General features: G+C 39.7%; 1 protein-coding gene across 8 annotated transcripts in view; it reads right to left on the reverse strand.

Moving 5' to 3' along the window:
- Positions 1-17,506, reverse strand: part of LOC102920365 (meiosis specific with OB-fold) — a 50,999-nt gene that overhangs the window by 19,854 nt on the left and 13,639 nt on the right. For 4 of the 8 annotated variants that reach the window (XM_076577550.1, XM_076577548.1, XM_076577551.1 and 1 more), the window contains exons 3-12: positions 17,156-17,213; positions 15,219-15,350; positions 13,368-13,440; positions 10,067-10,183; positions 9,777-9,972; positions 7,875-7,975; positions 6,866-6,918; positions 6,679-6,774; positions 3,197-3,295; positions 143-296 (exon numbers count right to left, since the gene is read on the reverse strand). In XM_076577550.1, the coding sequence (XP_076433665.1) occupies positions 143-296; positions 3,197-3,295; positions 6,679-6,774; positions 6,866-6,918; positions 7,875-7,975; positions 9,777-9,972; positions 10,067-10,183; positions 13,368-13,440; positions 15,219-15,350; positions 17,156-17,213 (1,079 nt within the window). The remainder of the gene's footprint in view (positions 1-142; positions 297-3,196; positions 3,296-6,678; positions 6,775-6,865; positions 6,919-7,874; positions 7,976-9,776; positions 9,973-10,066; positions 10,184-13,367; positions 13,441-15,218; positions 15,351-17,155; positions 17,214-17,506) is intronic. The other 4 variants (XM_016005213.3, XM_016005208.3, XM_076577552.1 and 1 more) reach the window with 3 other exon arrangements.

Below are 17,506 nucleotides of genomic sequence, written 5' to 3' on the forward strand. Positions count from 1 at the left end.
GTTTTATTTATATAAAAACTTCTTTCATACAACCACAGTTAAGGCAAAGAATAGCTTTAACTACTATAGAGTTTAACTTTGTTAACAATAGTTATTTTTTTTTTTACAGATGTGAATTTGTTAAAAAATAATGTCTACTTACCATCTATTTCTAACTACTTTGGTAATTTCATCATCAATGTTCAACGTAGAAATGTAAGCATAGAGGATGCCATAGAAAGGATCAGCTTTTCCTTCATTTCTCAGAGCTTTTACTTTCAACTGTTCCACTGTATAGACATCAACTACTGAGTTTACTAAAAATAAAAACAAGTATTACAATTCTACATATGTTCTCAGATAGGGCAAAAGCTTATGTCCCAACAGAAAAGCAATGAAATACATGGAAGACATTTAAGTAGCTAAGACAACAGAATGACACTCTATTAGCTATTTAAATATGATTATATAGTGAATATCAACATCACAAAATAAGAAAAAGAATGAGAAATTAAGGCTTCATTGAATGAAGAATTTCTAATTATCAAGTGATAACATTAAAAAGGTAAGAAGAGAGACGCCATGCTGGCCACTAGAACTCTAGATCAGTGGTCTTGCCCAATCATCATCCAAGAGACTTCTTCCAGCAGCTGATGGGAGCAGATGCAGTACCCACACCCAAACCACAGGCAGAGTTCTGGGAGCCCTGCAGAAGAGGAAACAAGAAACTGTAGGAGCCAGAGGGGTTGAGGAGAGCAGGAGAACATGGCCCACAGAATAAACTAAGCAGGGCTCATAGGAGCTCACAGAGACTGAAGCCTGCATGGGTCTGCACTAGGTCCTTTGCATACATGCTGTGGTTGTTTAGCTTGGGGTGTTTGTGGGATTCCTAAGTCTGAGAGTGGGGGGTGTCTGACTCTTTTGCCTTCTCTTGGGACCCATTTCCTCCTACTGGATTGCCTCATCCTTGATATGACATGAGGGTTTGTGCCTAGCCTTACTGCATCATGGTATGCCATTTTCAGTTGATATCACTGGGAAGCCTGCTCTTTTCTGAAAGGAAACATAGGAGCAGTCGACCTGGTGGGAAGGAAAGGTGGGGGGACAGAAAAAAATTTTAAAAAGCTAAGCCAGGCGGTGGTGGCGCACACCTTTAATTCCAGCACTCGAGAGGCAGAGGCAGGTGTATCTCTGTGAGTTTGAGGCTAGCCTGGTCTACAAAGTGAGTTGTGAGTTCCAGGACAGCCAGGGCTGTTACACAGAGAAATCCTGTCTAAAAAACAAAAACAAAAACAAACAAACAAACAAACAAAAAAAAAAACTAAGAAGAGTAGGGCATGGAGACTCATCCAAAACATCTGAATTACATGTTGGGGACTATTGGGGTCCAGCCCCTAATAGTCTCCTTTCCAGGGTCCGCGGAAGGATCTATCAACCAGCTGAGAATCTATTCTTTAAGGTCGGTAAATCAGTCTACGCACACAGAGTTCTTTGGTCCATTCGCTTTAATTCCTCTGGCATAACATCCTTTATACACAGCTTCAGTTCTGTTCTCATGTCTAGCTCCTTTCTTGCCTGATTTTTCTATATTTATCTACTGTCCCCTCTAAGTTCCATCTTAATTCCTTCATCTAGTTCTGTCCCTTCTAGGTTCACATCTATCTAGTTCTTTCCCCTATCAGCTCCTCTCCCGTTTCCTTCTCTCTCATCTGGCTCTTCCTCATCTTGTTCTTCCCCATCTGGCTCTTCCTCATCTTCCATCTCGTTCCTCTAGTCCTCTCTTTTAGCTCTTCAATCTAGTTCTTCCCCATCTCAGCTCATTCCTCTCAAGTTCTTACCCATCTAGTTCTTACATTCTCTTTTCTCTTCTCCCCCTGTCCCTGGAAGTCTCGGTATATAAAGGGAGGGTCCGAGCTAAATTGTGTAAAGCTATTACTTAACGTCCACCTCTCCTAGGCAGTGTCTCCTTGTGGAATTTACCGTAAATCAGGAGACTTGCATGTGGGCTGTTATCATTGTTAGTCCACCTGGGACTAACAATGGGCGCCCACCTGGGTGGTGTTTCCTGTAGTCCTTGAAAGTGGCCAAGGGAGATATCTGATTCCAGAGAAAGCCTTTCCCTGAGGCTGTTCTCCAAATTACCTAAAATGTGTATGTCCAGAGAGTGATCAGTCTACACTGTTAGTCCTTCTTAGGGAAAAGTCAATTGGGAAAGCTATGAAGGCACACATGATTTTCATAACAGAAGACAGCTGATATATAACAAGCCAAGTAACACCAAAAACTCCTTGGGATTTGGCTTCCTCTGGAGGAATTCCATGATCCCTCCAGGTAGTGACTTTGCCATAACCAGCTGAGTTCTTATGATATATTCCTGCGGCCCGCAACAATTACATATATAAATATATACATATATGGGTTGAACTCAGGGTCTCATGAATACTTTCTGCAAAACTCTGTGAGCAGTGTACTTGCCTGAGTAAAGAATCATTAGGTCTCTCAGATTGGCTAATTTTTTAAATTCTATTTGCATTGGTGTTCTGCCTGCATGTATGCCCATATGAGGGGTCAGATCTTGGAGTTACAGACAGTTGTTAGCTGCCATGTGGGTGCTGGGAACTGAACCTGGGTCCTCTGGAAGAACAATCAGTGCTCTCAACCACTGAGCCATCTTTTCAGCTCCAAGATTGGTTAGTATTAATATAAGCTCCTCCATTAAAAAAATTAAGGGCTAAAGAGGTGATTCAGTGGTTAAGAGTATTACCTGCTTTTGTAGAAGACCTAGGTTCAATTCTTGGTATCCACATGGTTGCTCACAACCATCTGTAACTCCAGTTCTAGGGGATTCAACAGCCTCTTGTGGCTTCTGAGGCTATACATGGTACATAGACATACATGCAGATAAAATTCCTATGCATATAAAATAAATAAAAAATTTTAAAGCCAGGTGTGGTGGCTCACACTTTTAATTCCAGCACTAGGGAGGCAGAAGCAGACAGATATCAGCCTGGTATACATAGTGAGTTACAGGTCAGCCAAGGTTACATAGAGAGACCCTGTCTCAGAAAAAAAATTAAAACCAAAGAAATAAAAAGAGGAGCTAGGAATATAACTCAATGAAACAACATTTGCTTAGAATGCATTAGTTCTGGTTTGACCCCCAACAGTGAAAAAAATCTCTCTCAATCTCTTTTTTCTCATCTAGAGGGTCACTTACAGTTTATGGATTCTCTCAAGTAACTGTCAGTTTCATCAGCCACATCTGTTTCTTTATTTTCTCTTACATAATTCAGTAGGATATTGGCTTCTGGTGTATCTTAAATTGAAAATGCATAATAAGGAAAAAGCCAAATAATTATCTTTTACATTACTACAAATTTAAATTTAGCTTCTAAAATTATCTTAAGTATAAAACACGATACCACATAAGATCATAATCCAACAGACTTATTATTAAGCCATTAACACTGAGGCAAAGTGAATCAATATGGAAAGATGTTGCAGCTGTTGCTAGTGAAAATGTGCTATAAGACTCTTTTCTGTTTTGTTTGGTTTTTCAAAACAGGGTTTCTCTGTGTAGCCCTGGCTGTTCTGGCACTCACTCTGAAGACCAGACTGCTTTGAACTCACAGAGATCTGCCTGCCTCTGCCTTTTGAGTGCTGGGATTAAAGATGTGTGCCACCACCACCACTCAGACTCTTTTAAACTGAAAAATGTGAATATATAAAAGTATCTGGAGGAATAGACATGCAAAGTTATTTCTAGGTGATACAATTATAGGTCATTTGTATGTTCCTTTTTCATTTTCATTATTTTATTCATTTCCTGATTAAAAAATATTTATAAGGTCCCAACAGATGGCTCAGTGGTTAAGAGAGCTTACTACTCTTGCAGAGACCCAGGTTTGGTTCCTGGAACCCATGTGGTGGCTCACACTACCTGTAACTCCAGTCCCAGGGGATCCAATGACATCATCTGGCATCTGAGGGCAACAGACACACATGTGGTACACATACATACATGCAGACAAAGACTCACATATAAAATAATAATCTAAAAAATAATTTTATTAACTTGTTGCTATCATTAGTGTGTGTGTGTGTGTGTGTGTGTGTGTGTGTGTGTGTGTGTCATGATGGGGGACACATATGCCACTATGCTCATGTAGAAGTTAGAGGACAACTTTCCTGAGTCAGTCCTTTCCTACTTATACACAGGCTCCAAAGAATGAACTCAGGCTACCAGACATGACCAACAAGATTTTCTGAATATTATATTCATTTCTTTTCTCTTTTTTATTTACTTTTTTAAATATATATTAATGATTTATTTATTTTTATTTCATGTTCATTGAAGTTTTGCCTATATGAGGGTATTGAATCCCCTTGAAATGGAGTTACAGCCAGCTGTGAACTGTCAAGTGGGTGCCGAGAATTGAACCCGGGTCCTTTGGAAGAGCAGTCAGTGCTCTTAACCACTGAGCCATCTCTCCAGCCCCTTTCTTTTTTATTTACTTTTAAAAGTTGTATTTGTTAGCCAGGCAGTGGGTACGCATATCTTTAATCCCAGCACTCAGGAGGCAGAGGCAGGTGGAGCTCTATGAGTTTGAGGCCAGCCTGGTCTACAGAGTAAGTTCCAGGACAGTCAAAGTTATACAAAGAAACCCTGTTTTAACTACCCACAAATGTATTTGTTTGTGTTGAGGAAAGATATGGGTAGCTCAGGCTGATCCAAACTCAGAATCTTCATGTGTCAGACTTCCAAGTGTTGGGATTATAGACACACACACGACAATGGCTAGCTTATTTTTGTTGTTGTTGGTTTTGTGTTTTGTGTTTTGTTTTTGTTTTTTCAAGACAGGATCTCACTTGTGGCTTTAAATTCAGACAACTGTCTCTGCCTCTCAAGTGCTAGAATTAAAGGTGTGAAGCATCAGGCCTGGCTCCATGGCTAGCTTTAAAAATGTCTTTAATGGCCGGGCGTTGGTGGCACACGCCTTTAATCCCAGCACTCGGGAGGCAGAGCCAGGCGGATCTCTGTGAGTTCGAGGCCAGCCTGGGCTACCGAGTGAGCTCCAGGAAAGGCGCAAAGCTACACAGAGAAACCCTGTCTCGAAAAATCAAAAAAAATAAAAATAAAATAAAATAAAAAATGTCTTTAATGTTATTTTAAACCTTTGTCCCTCAAATTAGAATATGAGTTTTCTCAGGAGTAGTTAGGTGGCCTGCCATAAGGCAAGAAAATCACTTTGGAAGGGTCTTCACAGGATTCTAATGCCCATCAGTCCCAAGACCCCAGCCTCCAACACAACTCTTTAGTTGCAGAATCCACTTGAACATTCCACTATTGTGCTGATAGTGCCTAGACCCCTCTAACTCCCTCGGGCAGATGTAGGAGTTTTTTTCCTCCTGCCCCATTACATATGTCCTACCACTATTCTCTCTCAAATCGAGGGTATATTTCTCATGAACAAGGGTTGTGCTTTTTCATTGTGTATACCAGTGTCCAACACCATGACTATCCTTACATCCATCTGACCTTCCACTGTCTCCTGTCTTGTTCTAAAAAAGACTGAAGTTATATACATAGTTGGTGCATAAAAAGCATTCTATGAGTATTTGAGAATTAATGGGTGAATGAATGAATGTTTTAAGGTCCTACTAGAACTGCTAGACATTGAAGGGGAGCAATTGCTAAGAGAGCTGCAGCACTCAAATCAATGGACACCTTAAAGAGCATGGCTCAGACTGTCCATAGGGAAGACAGAATTCCCTCCCACTCTAATGAATACTCTCAAGGTGGGAAAACCACAAGGAAAAAGGTAACATGTTATCTGTGATAAATAAATATCTAAGCCATTTCTACAAGGTAGGTAGGTGTGGCCCAGGAAATTAAAATATGTCTGATTTAAAACAACCAGCCAAGTTTAAACACCTTTATAAATAGTCTGCTAAATTTACATCCTTGACAAAGTAAATTCAAGAACTGTGTTGTACAACATAGTGTCTATAGCTAATAATATCACACAATAAGATAGTATGTTACATTCAATTCTTAAGAAAGATTTCTTTTTGCACACCTTCAATACCAGCACTTGGGAGGCAGAGGCAGCAGACCTTTGTTAGTTCCAGGCCACATATATGTGTCTGTGCAGGGTATAGCAGATGTGTGTAGGTGCCCACAGAGGTCGGAAAAGGGTATCGCACCCCTGGAAGTTGCAGGTGGCTGTGAGCTGCCTGATGTGGGTGCTGGGAACTAAACTCAGCAGCACATTCTCTACACTGCTGAGCCTCAGGCTGCATTCCTAAAGAGCACTAAGAATGTATTTTGTGTTTCACCACAAAAAGGTGAATATTGCTTCGTGGTTTGGATATAAAATGGCCCCAAAGCTTCATTTGTTGTATGATTAGTCCCAGGCTGGCGACATTATTGAGAGGTGATTAATTCATAAGAGCCCTGACCTCATTAATGCATTCATCTATTGATGAACTCCTAGCTAAATGGCTATCAGGAGGCAGGACCTGGTTAGAGGAAATCATTAGGGATGAGTTTCCCACTTACCTCAACCCTCCTCAGCTACCATTAAGTGAAAAACTTTTTAAAATGTAGCCTGCAGTTTGGTTTTTAAATACATTGTACAAATATTGGCATATGTTCATGACCACTTCCAAAAGAGTGGAAAACAGAAAGCATTTTACCTGGATTAGTTGTGATAATGGTTTTTGAGATTACTGTTGCTGCCATGCAGTTCTGAAATTTGTTAAAATTTATTCTTACATCTGAGGCAAATATTACTGTTTGGGAGAGAAGCCATAAATTTTTAAAGTTAATCTATGAGGGATGAAAATGATAAATATTTTCAACACAATCTTAAAATTATAAGACCTGTTTCTCTTGGCATCCAGCTCTGTGCAAGTAGAATGGATTCATTATCCCAACTGCATTGTTTAAAAAGAAGTGAAACAAAGTGAATACATTAGAAAAATCTGACTGTGACATATTTACACCTCCCCTCAAAAGAACACCTAAAACAGAAAAATGAAAACTGCCTCAGTGACTGGGGTTAACAATTTCCAGGTAACCAAAGAGGTTAACACTTCATACTTTAAATTTTCTAATTTATTACTACTATGTGTATATGTGTACACACATGTGCTTACATATGTTCACTCAAATCACAACATATTCATGGAGGTCAGAGGACAGCTTCATGGAGTCAGTTTTCTCCTTCTACCTTTATGTGGATTCTGGGGATCAAACTTGGGTTGCCAGGTTTGTTTGAAACGTGTCTTTACTGGCCAAGTCATCCCCAAGACCCAAGACATCATCCTTAACACTTATGCAAGAAGGTGGTTTCCAGCATGTACTAATCTCTAACATCTACTCCACAAGTCCTTTATTTGCCCAGCACTTGGTTACTTAGAACTGAATGATTCAAGGCCTACAATCTTCAAAGTCAAGTCTTCTAACCACTACAGTTGTGTCTCCCAAACGGATACATAGCCCAGAGGACTTGATAGGTAATGGCACTTGCAGGCAGAGGCATCAGGAGTCATAATCTTCAAGACTTTAGGTATAGCCTATTCTCCAGGGCACCAGTGAATCTCAAAAAGTTTGACTTGCTCCTCATCAGTGGACCCCAATAAAGCAACACTATTTGTTATGAAGCAGAATAATAAAACTTGTCACAGTGGAGTACCTCTAAGTGAATCTATGCCATCTAAGGTTGCATATAGAAAAATGTCAGCCTTCAAGAAAGAAGTTTGCTTTTTCAAGTGTTGCTCATCTCTTCTTATTATACCTCTTGATACAACTTTTTTTTATAAAAATGAAAGTTTTCTGTCTCAATGATAAGAACAGGATGTTGCAGTTAGTGACAGATGTGGGAGATTACCATGTCATTGTGAAAGAAGGCTCTGTTTCATCGAAGAGTTTAACTTCACACCTCTGGCCTTTTCTTCGGTCTGAAGTTGTAAAGTATTTTGGCTCTCCAACCTTAGAAATTGAAGAAAATTATTGTTCCTCTCCTACAGTTTTGGAGGTACTTAAATATAATCAAATAGTTTCCCTTTGACCATGAAATTCTAAATATCAACAAGGAAAGAATCATTAATAAATATCTGATTATCTGAATGTACTTTCTGCCTAAACGAGGTGTACTTAGCTAGCCTTGTAAATTTGGACACTTTGAAGAGAGAATACAGAGGTCTGTGCTCAAAGGTAGATGAATAAAAATTATTTGTCAAGATACCAGGACAGCCAGGTACAGTGGCAGACAACTATCATTCCAGCACTCGGAAGACTGAGGCAGGATTGTCATTCAGTTCAAGGCCAGCCTGAGCTACATAACAAGGTACTGATTCTAATACATAAAGCCGGGTGTAGTAGTGCAAACCTTTACTCCCAGCACTTGAGAGACAGAAACAGGTGGAGATCTTTGAGTTTGAGGCCAGCCTGATCTACATAGCAAGTTCCAGGACAGCCAGGGCTACACAGAGAGAATCTGTCTAAAACAAAACAAAACAAAACAAACCCAAAAACAAAGAAACAAACAAAAAACCCTAACTAACTAGCTAACTAAATGAATGAATAAATGAGAGAGAGAGAGAGAGAGAGAGAGAGAGAGAGAGAGAGAGAGAGAGAGAGAGAGAAGGTATCTCTGGTGGCCTCATGGGAAGGCCTAAAAAATAGTCATTTGACCCATTTCTAAGCTAGACCGAGCACTGTGGGAAATACCTGAAGAAAAATGCAAAGGCTCCATGAAACAGGATCTTCAAAAGAAGGTCAGAAGAAACATAAGGCCAGAGGCTAGGAGAGGTCAGCCATAACAAGGGAGTAAGTAAAATACTGACAGTGGGGTTGACAAGTCAAATGGGGGGCTAAAAGGCATAAAAGGGGTGAGATGACGTACAAAAGAGGGTGCCATGCTCATGGGGGTGAGGGGAGCTGTTTCGAGGTTTTACATGCAAATGATAACATTATTAAAGGACTTCGAGGAAACAACTAATGGTTGTCTGAAATGACCCAGAGAGTGATTTTGCCTAAATTTCAAGATTGTCATATAGAATATCAGATTCTCTATCCTAAACAACAATTTTCTGCATGTGCTATATTTTTGTGAAGGTTTACTTTTTGGGGGTGGGGATTGGGGGTACATGGAGCCACACTCCCAGCCCTTCAAAGTATACTTTTGAGGTCCACCTTTAATTTTTTGTAGTGCCTTTGTCTGTTCAACTCTGAACTCAGAGCTTGTCACAGTTACTGAGACAGATGCTGATGTACAGAAGCTGTTCTAACTCCTGACTTGTGTGGGCACTGTGCTCTGCTGCTCACCAGCACCTTACCACAGCAGCTCCCACTGCAGTCTGCTAGGTCTTCCCCACGCCCTCCATCTGAGCCACTCTGAGGACACACACACACAGGTGAGTCCTTGACTTGTCTGAAGAACATTATGGCTGTTCATGTCAATAAGTTTATCCTTTTTATTTATTTATGTCTTTGTTTAACCCAGTATACAAAACTTTCATATACCTAATGGATCACTTATAAGTATAATCGTGCATGCTGCAATTAGCAATCAAGTATGATTTTATTTTGTTAGTGATTCACAGATAAAATGATAATTTCCTTATAATGAGAAATGTTATTTTCTTAATTCAACTTACTACCAAGGTAAAGAGAAAAAATTGTCCCATCTGGTGCTTACCAAATTCTAAACATAAATCAGGTGACAGAGTGCCCTGCCAAAATGCAGGGAGCTTTGCTAAGGTTTTAACTTACTGATTTTCTGACTTACCGATCTCACGGCTGCAAGCACATTAATAATCCTCCCATCGAGACTGTGTCCATTTGCAACAATGTCAGCCAAAGAGTAATAATCTCGAGATTCTTTAACAGGCAAGTGTATCAAAGAAAGTAACTTGGTATCCACTTCATAAGGGGAACAAACTTTCACCATTGAGTGATTCTCACTGAGCAATAGTTTCCAGTTGCTAAGTGAGGAAAACACAAAAGCCAGCACATTACTGTTAATTAAAACAATACTTTGGTTCACATTAAATTACATAGCTAGGTGTGGGAGCCCACATTTGTAATCCCAGCATTTGGGAAGCAGGTCTAATTTGCAGAAGGACTAACACATGTTCAAGGCCACCAAGGTATAGGTAGGGAATTCCAGGCCCGCCTGAATTGTAAAAGCAGACCCTGCTTTAAAAAATAAAACAAAATTACATTCAGCTACTTTTGTTAGAATTTAAAGTGCACTAAGAAAGTTATATTTTTACTATTAAATTGTTGTGAGGTTTTTATTTTATGTGTAAGAATGTTTTACCTAAATCTGTGTCTGTGAACTATGTGCATGCAGTGCCTGTAGAGTCCAGAAGAGAGGTCAGATCCCTTGGAACTGGAGTTACAGATGGTATGAGTCACCATGTGGGTGCTGGGAATTGAACTCGAAGCCTCAGGAAGAGCTGAGCCATCTCTCCAGCCCCTATATTTTTACTCCTAAAAACATCAAATAATACTATAAAATATTTTTTCTATAGAATGCATTTTTATATCAGTCTTTAAATATTTCTTCAGTGAAATAATGTTCTTTTAATTAAGAATATATATTGAGAATTATTTTTTTTCTGTGAGTTCTAATCATACTAGTTGTAGGACCTTGCCTAAGACTTGAAGCTACAGTTTCCTTTTCTGTTAAACAGGATAAAAATTACTCCAAAGCTTAAGATTATAAAAGCCCGAGGTTTCATTTTTTAAAATATGTATTTATTTTATGTGTGCATTTTTCCCTCTGCATGTATGTCTGTGTATCACATGTGTGCCTTGTACCAGTAGAATTCAGAAGAGGGTATCAGATCCTCTGGAAGTGGAGTTATATGGCTGTCAGCCCCAATGTGGGTACTAGGAACTGAACTCAGGTCTTCTGAAAGAGCAACCAGTGTCCTTAACCACTGAGCCATCTCTCTAGCCCCATATCAAGCCCTCGACCTGGGCATAATTAACACCATGCTCTAACCAATTGAGCTAACTGGCCAGCCATCATTCTTTCTTTTATGACTGATTGCTTTACCTAAGTACCTGGGGTCAAGAATTCCGTTTTGCTTACTTCTGTAGTGCTGTATGTGAAGTAGATTTAGAACTCTCACAGTGTAGTGGACCTGGGGTTCCCATTTCCCTGTATCAAGCTCCTTTCACAAGTCTTGACAAACCCTCCTCCACAGAGCTCTGGTCCAGTCCCTCCTTCCTACTTTGCCTTAGTCATTCACACTATCACTTCTCCAAATCATTGCCCTTGTCTCCTGACTCATCTCCTCTGTGACTCACCCTCCACATTACAGTCAAATTGATCTTCCTAGACTACAGAATAGGACATTATTCCCCAGATAAAAGACTTTCTGTTCTTACTCATCCCTAAGAAGTGAATTTCATCTGAGAAGTATTTCTGCTTCTCCCTTTCCTCACCCACTCTGTATTCTACCTATGCCAGATTATTAGCTATGAAACTTCTATTTTAGGTGAAAATATGTTGAATGCCAGCAGTTTCCTATTGCCCAACCTAAAAGTTAATGATTCTGGATATACTGGAAAATGCCAGGAGGTTTCACATTTGTTGGGTCTGTCTAATGTGTCCCTCCAACCTCCCATACATATTTACTAAGAATCGATTATGTGCCTTTCTCTAATCTAGGAATGGGGAGAACAGTATACAAGATACACTTAATCTCATGAAGCTCATATATATGAGCAGGGATCATAAGAACAATAAATCAAACCATCTCAGAATGTGACCTGGATTACAATGCTAAGAGTGGGGAGGAAAGTCTTGGTGAGTTACTGAAAGGGCTTCTATTGCATGAGAGGGTCAAATGAGGTAACATTCCAGCTGAGACACTGATAACCCAGAGAAGCCAATATTCAAGTAGATAGGAGAATGTTCTCTGCAGAGGGACAAGAAAGCTGAGTGGATCTTAGTGCAGTGAGTCCAGGTGTTCATGGAAAGGAAAATCCTCAGTGTCTGCAGAGACAAGCATGAGTGGAGGTCAGAAGAGCAGGTGTCTGTGCCATAGTCTGCCATACTCAGCCGGAGCCATTTATAGAGCAGCATGGAGTTAGCTGGCACAGGATCACCTTGGAGTGAGGCTTCCTCCTGACTCCTTACCCCAGCATTATTTGGAAGGGCTGATGAGGGATGGACTGTAGGTAATGGATAATTCAGGGTACAAAATCTCTGATCCTCCCCATAGGGTCCTGCTCCGAGGGGACAGGCACACTCCTGAGCTTTCTCCTGAGTTCCAGCTGCAGCTCCCCCGCCCCTAACCCCATTCTTGCAGGGTTCTCCTGAGAGCCCTCCCTCAATAGGCCACTTGTAAAGAATCTTCCTCTCAAGTTCTCCTTCCAGGAAACCTGGCCTAAGATAAAGGAGGGCGTGTGAGTAGAATGAGAACCTGATACGATATTATATATATTCCAGTATTTATCATCTCCTGTTTAGTGATTTTTTTTAAGATTTATTTTTATTTGTATGTATGTGCTTTTGTCTGTGGGAGTATATTTATGTGTTTGTAGTGTCCACAGAGGCCAGAAGTGGGCATCAGCTTCCCCAGAGCTAGAAGTACAGGCTGCTGTGAGCTGCCTAATGTAAACTCAGGTCCTCTACAAGAGCAGCAAGTGCTCTTAAGTGCTGAGCCATCTCTCCAGCCCCTTCAATTGTTTAGTTTAAATTGTAACTGGAGTCTTGTTTTTATAAATCTAAGCCGATACTCCATATCTGAAAATTCTGCATTCACAGACCCACACAATCATGTATCAAATATTTCAGAAAAAATAAAATACTATAACTAATAAAAATACAGTGTAACTACTCACATAGCCCTTAAAGGACATTAGGTGTTACAGGTAGAGATGATTTCAGCTATAGAGGAGGATGTGTTTAAGCTGTGAGCAAGGGATTTGAGCACCCATGGATTTTGGTAGCCTCAGGATCAAGATAAAATTAACTTTTGTGATTATAAAAATTATAAATTATGTCATTTATCTTAAGGATAAATGTTCTAAGTGAGAATTCAACTCATTTTTTTTTTCGAGACAGGGTTTCTCTGTGTAGCTTTGCACCTTTCCTGGATCTCGCTCTGTAGACCAGGCTGGCCTCGAACTCACAAAGATCCCCATGGCTCTGCCTCCCGAGTGCTGGGATTAAAGGCGTGTGCCACCACCACCCGGCTTCAACTCATTTTTCAAATTGAAATAGAGTAACTTCTGAAGATTTCTGCTTCTCTACAAAATTACTAATATTAAATAACTGAAAAAATAACTTTTCCACAAAATTATTAATATTATCATTTTAGCACAAAGATTGTTGCTCTCTGTACTGGAAAGATATTACCTAGGAGTTGCAGGGCTGAACTTTTCTTCTCTTTCTGTCTCCTTTCTTTGGATCAGGGGATTTTCAATTATCACTAAAAAACAGAGGGCAAAGTATGGTACCATCACAAAATCATCAGAAGATTAATGAGAGCTAAGTGACCCTCACACCATGGTTCCATCCTCCACAGGCATCTTCTCATGTCACTAGGAGAAAAGGGCTCCTGAAATGTAGTCATCAATTCAATTCCACATAACATTTCCAGGAATTTGTGTTTTAAGTCCCAACAGATGACCCTTACTAATACTACTTTATTTTCTCGCATCCAACATTTGATTTGGTTACAACATGCCCTTCAAAAAAACAAATGTTTACTTGACCTTTACTCCACATCTAACGTCACAAACAATCCTTTATTTTATTATCCTCACAACCGTCAACCTGTAACATTTAATAGGGAAATTCCTCTCTCTAGACATGGGTGTTCATTCATTCAAGGAATTATAATTGTACTAGGCCCATGAAGTTTTCCAAGTTTTCTGTCTTCATAGTTCACACATTCGACAACATTATTCAACTCAGGAGAGACTGTCCATTCCCTGGAACACACATGGTTAAGTGCATAGAGTCCAGCACCTCTTAACTGACGTGTGTAATGTGTGTTTGGTCCTGCAGCACTGGAAAAGATGGTGTGATTACTGTGTCACTCTTCCCTCCCCTTTTCCTGACAAACAGGAGAACTGGAGCACACGCTTTCTTATTGCTCGTCTGGGCTGGAGTTGTCATCTACCAAGTGGTGAAGTTTATACTCGCTCCCTTCCTTAACATTCCCAACAAACTAATGGGTGTTATTCCATGGGTGAGACCCAACAAAATCTTGTTCCCAATGCTACAGTATAGATAACTACTGGCCTAGGATATGCCTATAGAAAGATATGTGATTATAATAATAATTACGGGGTTGAGGCAAGTTGGAACATGAAATAATCAAAAGATGGCAAAATATCATCTAGTAAAATTATCACTTATCATGTACCAGGAAACATTCAGAAAGCATGCCTTCTAACACTGGCTTTTTTTTTCCCCAATCAAATGTTCTTTTTTATTTATTTATTTATTTTTTAAATTACACTCATGATATTAATCACATTTGTGGTATTCATAGATTATATTCGCAGTATTCATTCAAATATATATATATATATTTAATTTTAAATGTCGAATGTCATTTCTTGAAGGGGGTAGGAGGTCTTAATTACAGGCTTACAGCACAATGGGAGGACCCCGGAGGGCAGAAGTTCGATACTGATGGTTTACAATCTTGCATCTAAGCCTAACACTGGCTTTTTCTGATAAGGATCAGAATTACTGAATTTTACTTTTCTGTGACTCCACTCAGCCACAAACTTACCACAATAATAATACTGTAAGAGGAACATTTTTAAAGTGCTGCTGGGCATGGTAGCAGAGGCCTGTGATCTCAGCACTGGGAGGCTGAGGCAAGAGAACTGCCTCTTGTTCAAAGTAAGTGACCAAGGGAGCTTCATTCTGTCTCTCTCTCTCCCCCTCCCCTCCCCCACCCCTGCTGGTTTTTTGAGAGAGGGTCTCATTGTGTAACAGCGGCTAGCTTGAACCTTGCTATGTAGCCCAGGCTGGCCTCATACTCATAGAGATCCATCTGCCTCTGCCTCCTGAGTGCTGAGATTTAAGATGTGTACCACCATGCACAGAAAAACTTCCTCTTAAAACCCAACCAAACAATAATAAAAAAGAATAAGAAACAAAAAATTAATTAAAAAATAAAATAGTAAAAAAGAATAACAAACAAATAAACAAACAAAAACCCAAACAAATAAACTAATGCCTACTTACCACACTCACCAACTTTAAAGCTCTCAGACAGTGGCCTGATATAATCTTCACTGCCCCAGGAGGATACATTCACAAAATGGTCTGGTGAGTCACGGATGGTGAAACTGAAAGTGTATCTTTCTGATCCAATATCTGAGGAAAAACCAATGCTTTTATATTTCAGGTAAATGTGACTTTGAACAAATGATTACCCAACAAAATAATAATGATGATGGTGATAAAATATTTAAAATGGTAGAAAATGTTATTTCCTATATATAGTCCCTGCTTTATTTAGTTTAGTTTTTGTTTGTGAGCTAGGGTAGAGCAGACTGGTCTTGGACTTTCGGAGATCTTCTTGATTACTTAGTCATCCCCTAATGTACATTCTATATTACACTATGCTCTCATGCATTTCCAAGTACAGTGTAATAAGCAGTCATGGTAGTTAGATCTCACTATGGCCCTTTTCCTTCCCATACCTGTGTATGCAAAAGAAAGTGACATGCAGCCCTGAAAAGTCCAGATGTTAGCTTAGATTTCCTGTTTTCCAACTGTTATAGTCACAAAACCCTAATTGGTTATTATTTCATAGGGGAGGCCCAACAAGATTAGGAAAAGCTTTAACCAAAGTCATAATTCATACCTAAATAGTTGTTTCAAAACAATCTGTGTGCAACTAAAGCACCACTAGAAGGCAGCAAGGACTTCTTTTTTTTTTTTTTTTTACAGAGTGGGATTTTTTTTCTGTTGCTTTTGGTAATTTAAAAAGTAATATAAGAGGGATTAGAGAGATGGCTCAGCAGTTAAGGGCTCAGTTCTCAACACCCACATCTAGCAGCTCACAACCACCTGTAATTCAGTCTCCAAGGGATCCGACACCTGGGTTCAGTTCCCAGGACCCACAAGGGGACTCATAACCATCTGTAACTACAGTCCCAGGGCATTGGACACTCTCTTTCAGGCTCTGCAGGCACCAGGCACATGCAGACAAAACACTCAAACACATAAAACAAATAAATTTAAAAACAAAACCTAAATCTGCCGCTGCCTTCCAAGTGCTGGGATTACAGACATTCGCCACCAAGACCAAGTCTTCTGTCTCCTGTTGTTGTTCCATGTGGCCATTGTCCTCTCAGCCTCGTCCCTCTGCCACCTCTACCCAATGTGGAGGTGACCCACAGGTCCACTGAACAGTGTCATTAGAAGCATCTGAATTGGCCGTGCGTAGAGGCACACTTCTTTAATCCCAGCACTTGGAAGGCAGAGGCAGGAGGATCTCTATGAGTTTGAGACCAGCCTGGTCTACAGAGTGAGGTCCAGGACAGCCAGGGCTACCTATGTGGGACCGTGTCTCAGAATAAAAAAAGAATCATTTAACTTTTGTGTCTGCTGGATTCCTTCTTCATGGGTGAATGTAGGAAAGATCTTAGATCACTTAGTGACTAAGACCAGTAAATCTAGTTCCAAGTTCATACTCTTAGACACCATTGTATCTGGTAATATGAAACTACAAATTAATGAATTGGTAAATTTAATTAGCTATATTGCTAAAGCCTTTAAAATATAGTTGGAGAATATCACATTAAATCATTGAAAATATTACCTGTCTTTATACATACACAGCCTTGAATTGAGTATGACCATACATGTAGAAGGCCTGGCCATTGCTCTTTTTTTTTTTTTTTTTTTTGGTTTTTCGAGACAGGGTTTCTCTGCGTAGCTTTGCGCCTTTCCTGGAGCTCACTTGGTAGCCCAGGCTGGCCTCGAACTCACAGCGATCCGCCTGGCTCTGCCTCCCGAGTGCTGGGATTAAAGGCGTGCGCCACCACCGCCCGGCTTGGCCATTGCTCTTAAGGTATTAAACATACTAGAAAATATAGCCAGTTAAACATACTTTGTAGCAGTTGTAAGCCATACTTAATGAAAAATTAAGAAAGAGTTAAATAGAACTCAGCTTTTTCTGTCTGGAAAGCCTTTGACATCTGTTTTCCCAATAACTATACCGATTATTTTCTGAAAAACAAAAGAGTAGAGAAGACCTATATTAAACACAGACGTAGATGGTAAATTTAATTTCATGGACTTGTTATGTTTTACCAGCTCTGACAAACATTTTTGACTAGGAAATATTTAAATGAATTTATTCCAGACAAACATCTAACAATCTTTATAAATATTCAATTCTCCAAGGAATAGTACAAAGTAATGAGACAGTTAGCCGCGATTACAAATATAATCATTTACTTAATGTGTTTCTACTTTATTTTCAATCACTAGAGGGAGCTATCAATCTTTACTGAATTCAT

The sequence above is a fragment of the Peromyscus maniculatus genome, chromosome 8 (genome assembly GCF_049852395.1).
Source record: "Peromyscus maniculatus bairdii isolate BWxNUB_F1_BW_parent chromosome 8, HU_Pman_BW_mat_3.1, whole genome shotgun sequence".
Taxonomy (NCBI): Eukaryota; Metazoa; Chordata; class Mammalia; order Rodentia; family Cricetidae; genus Peromyscus; species Peromyscus maniculatus.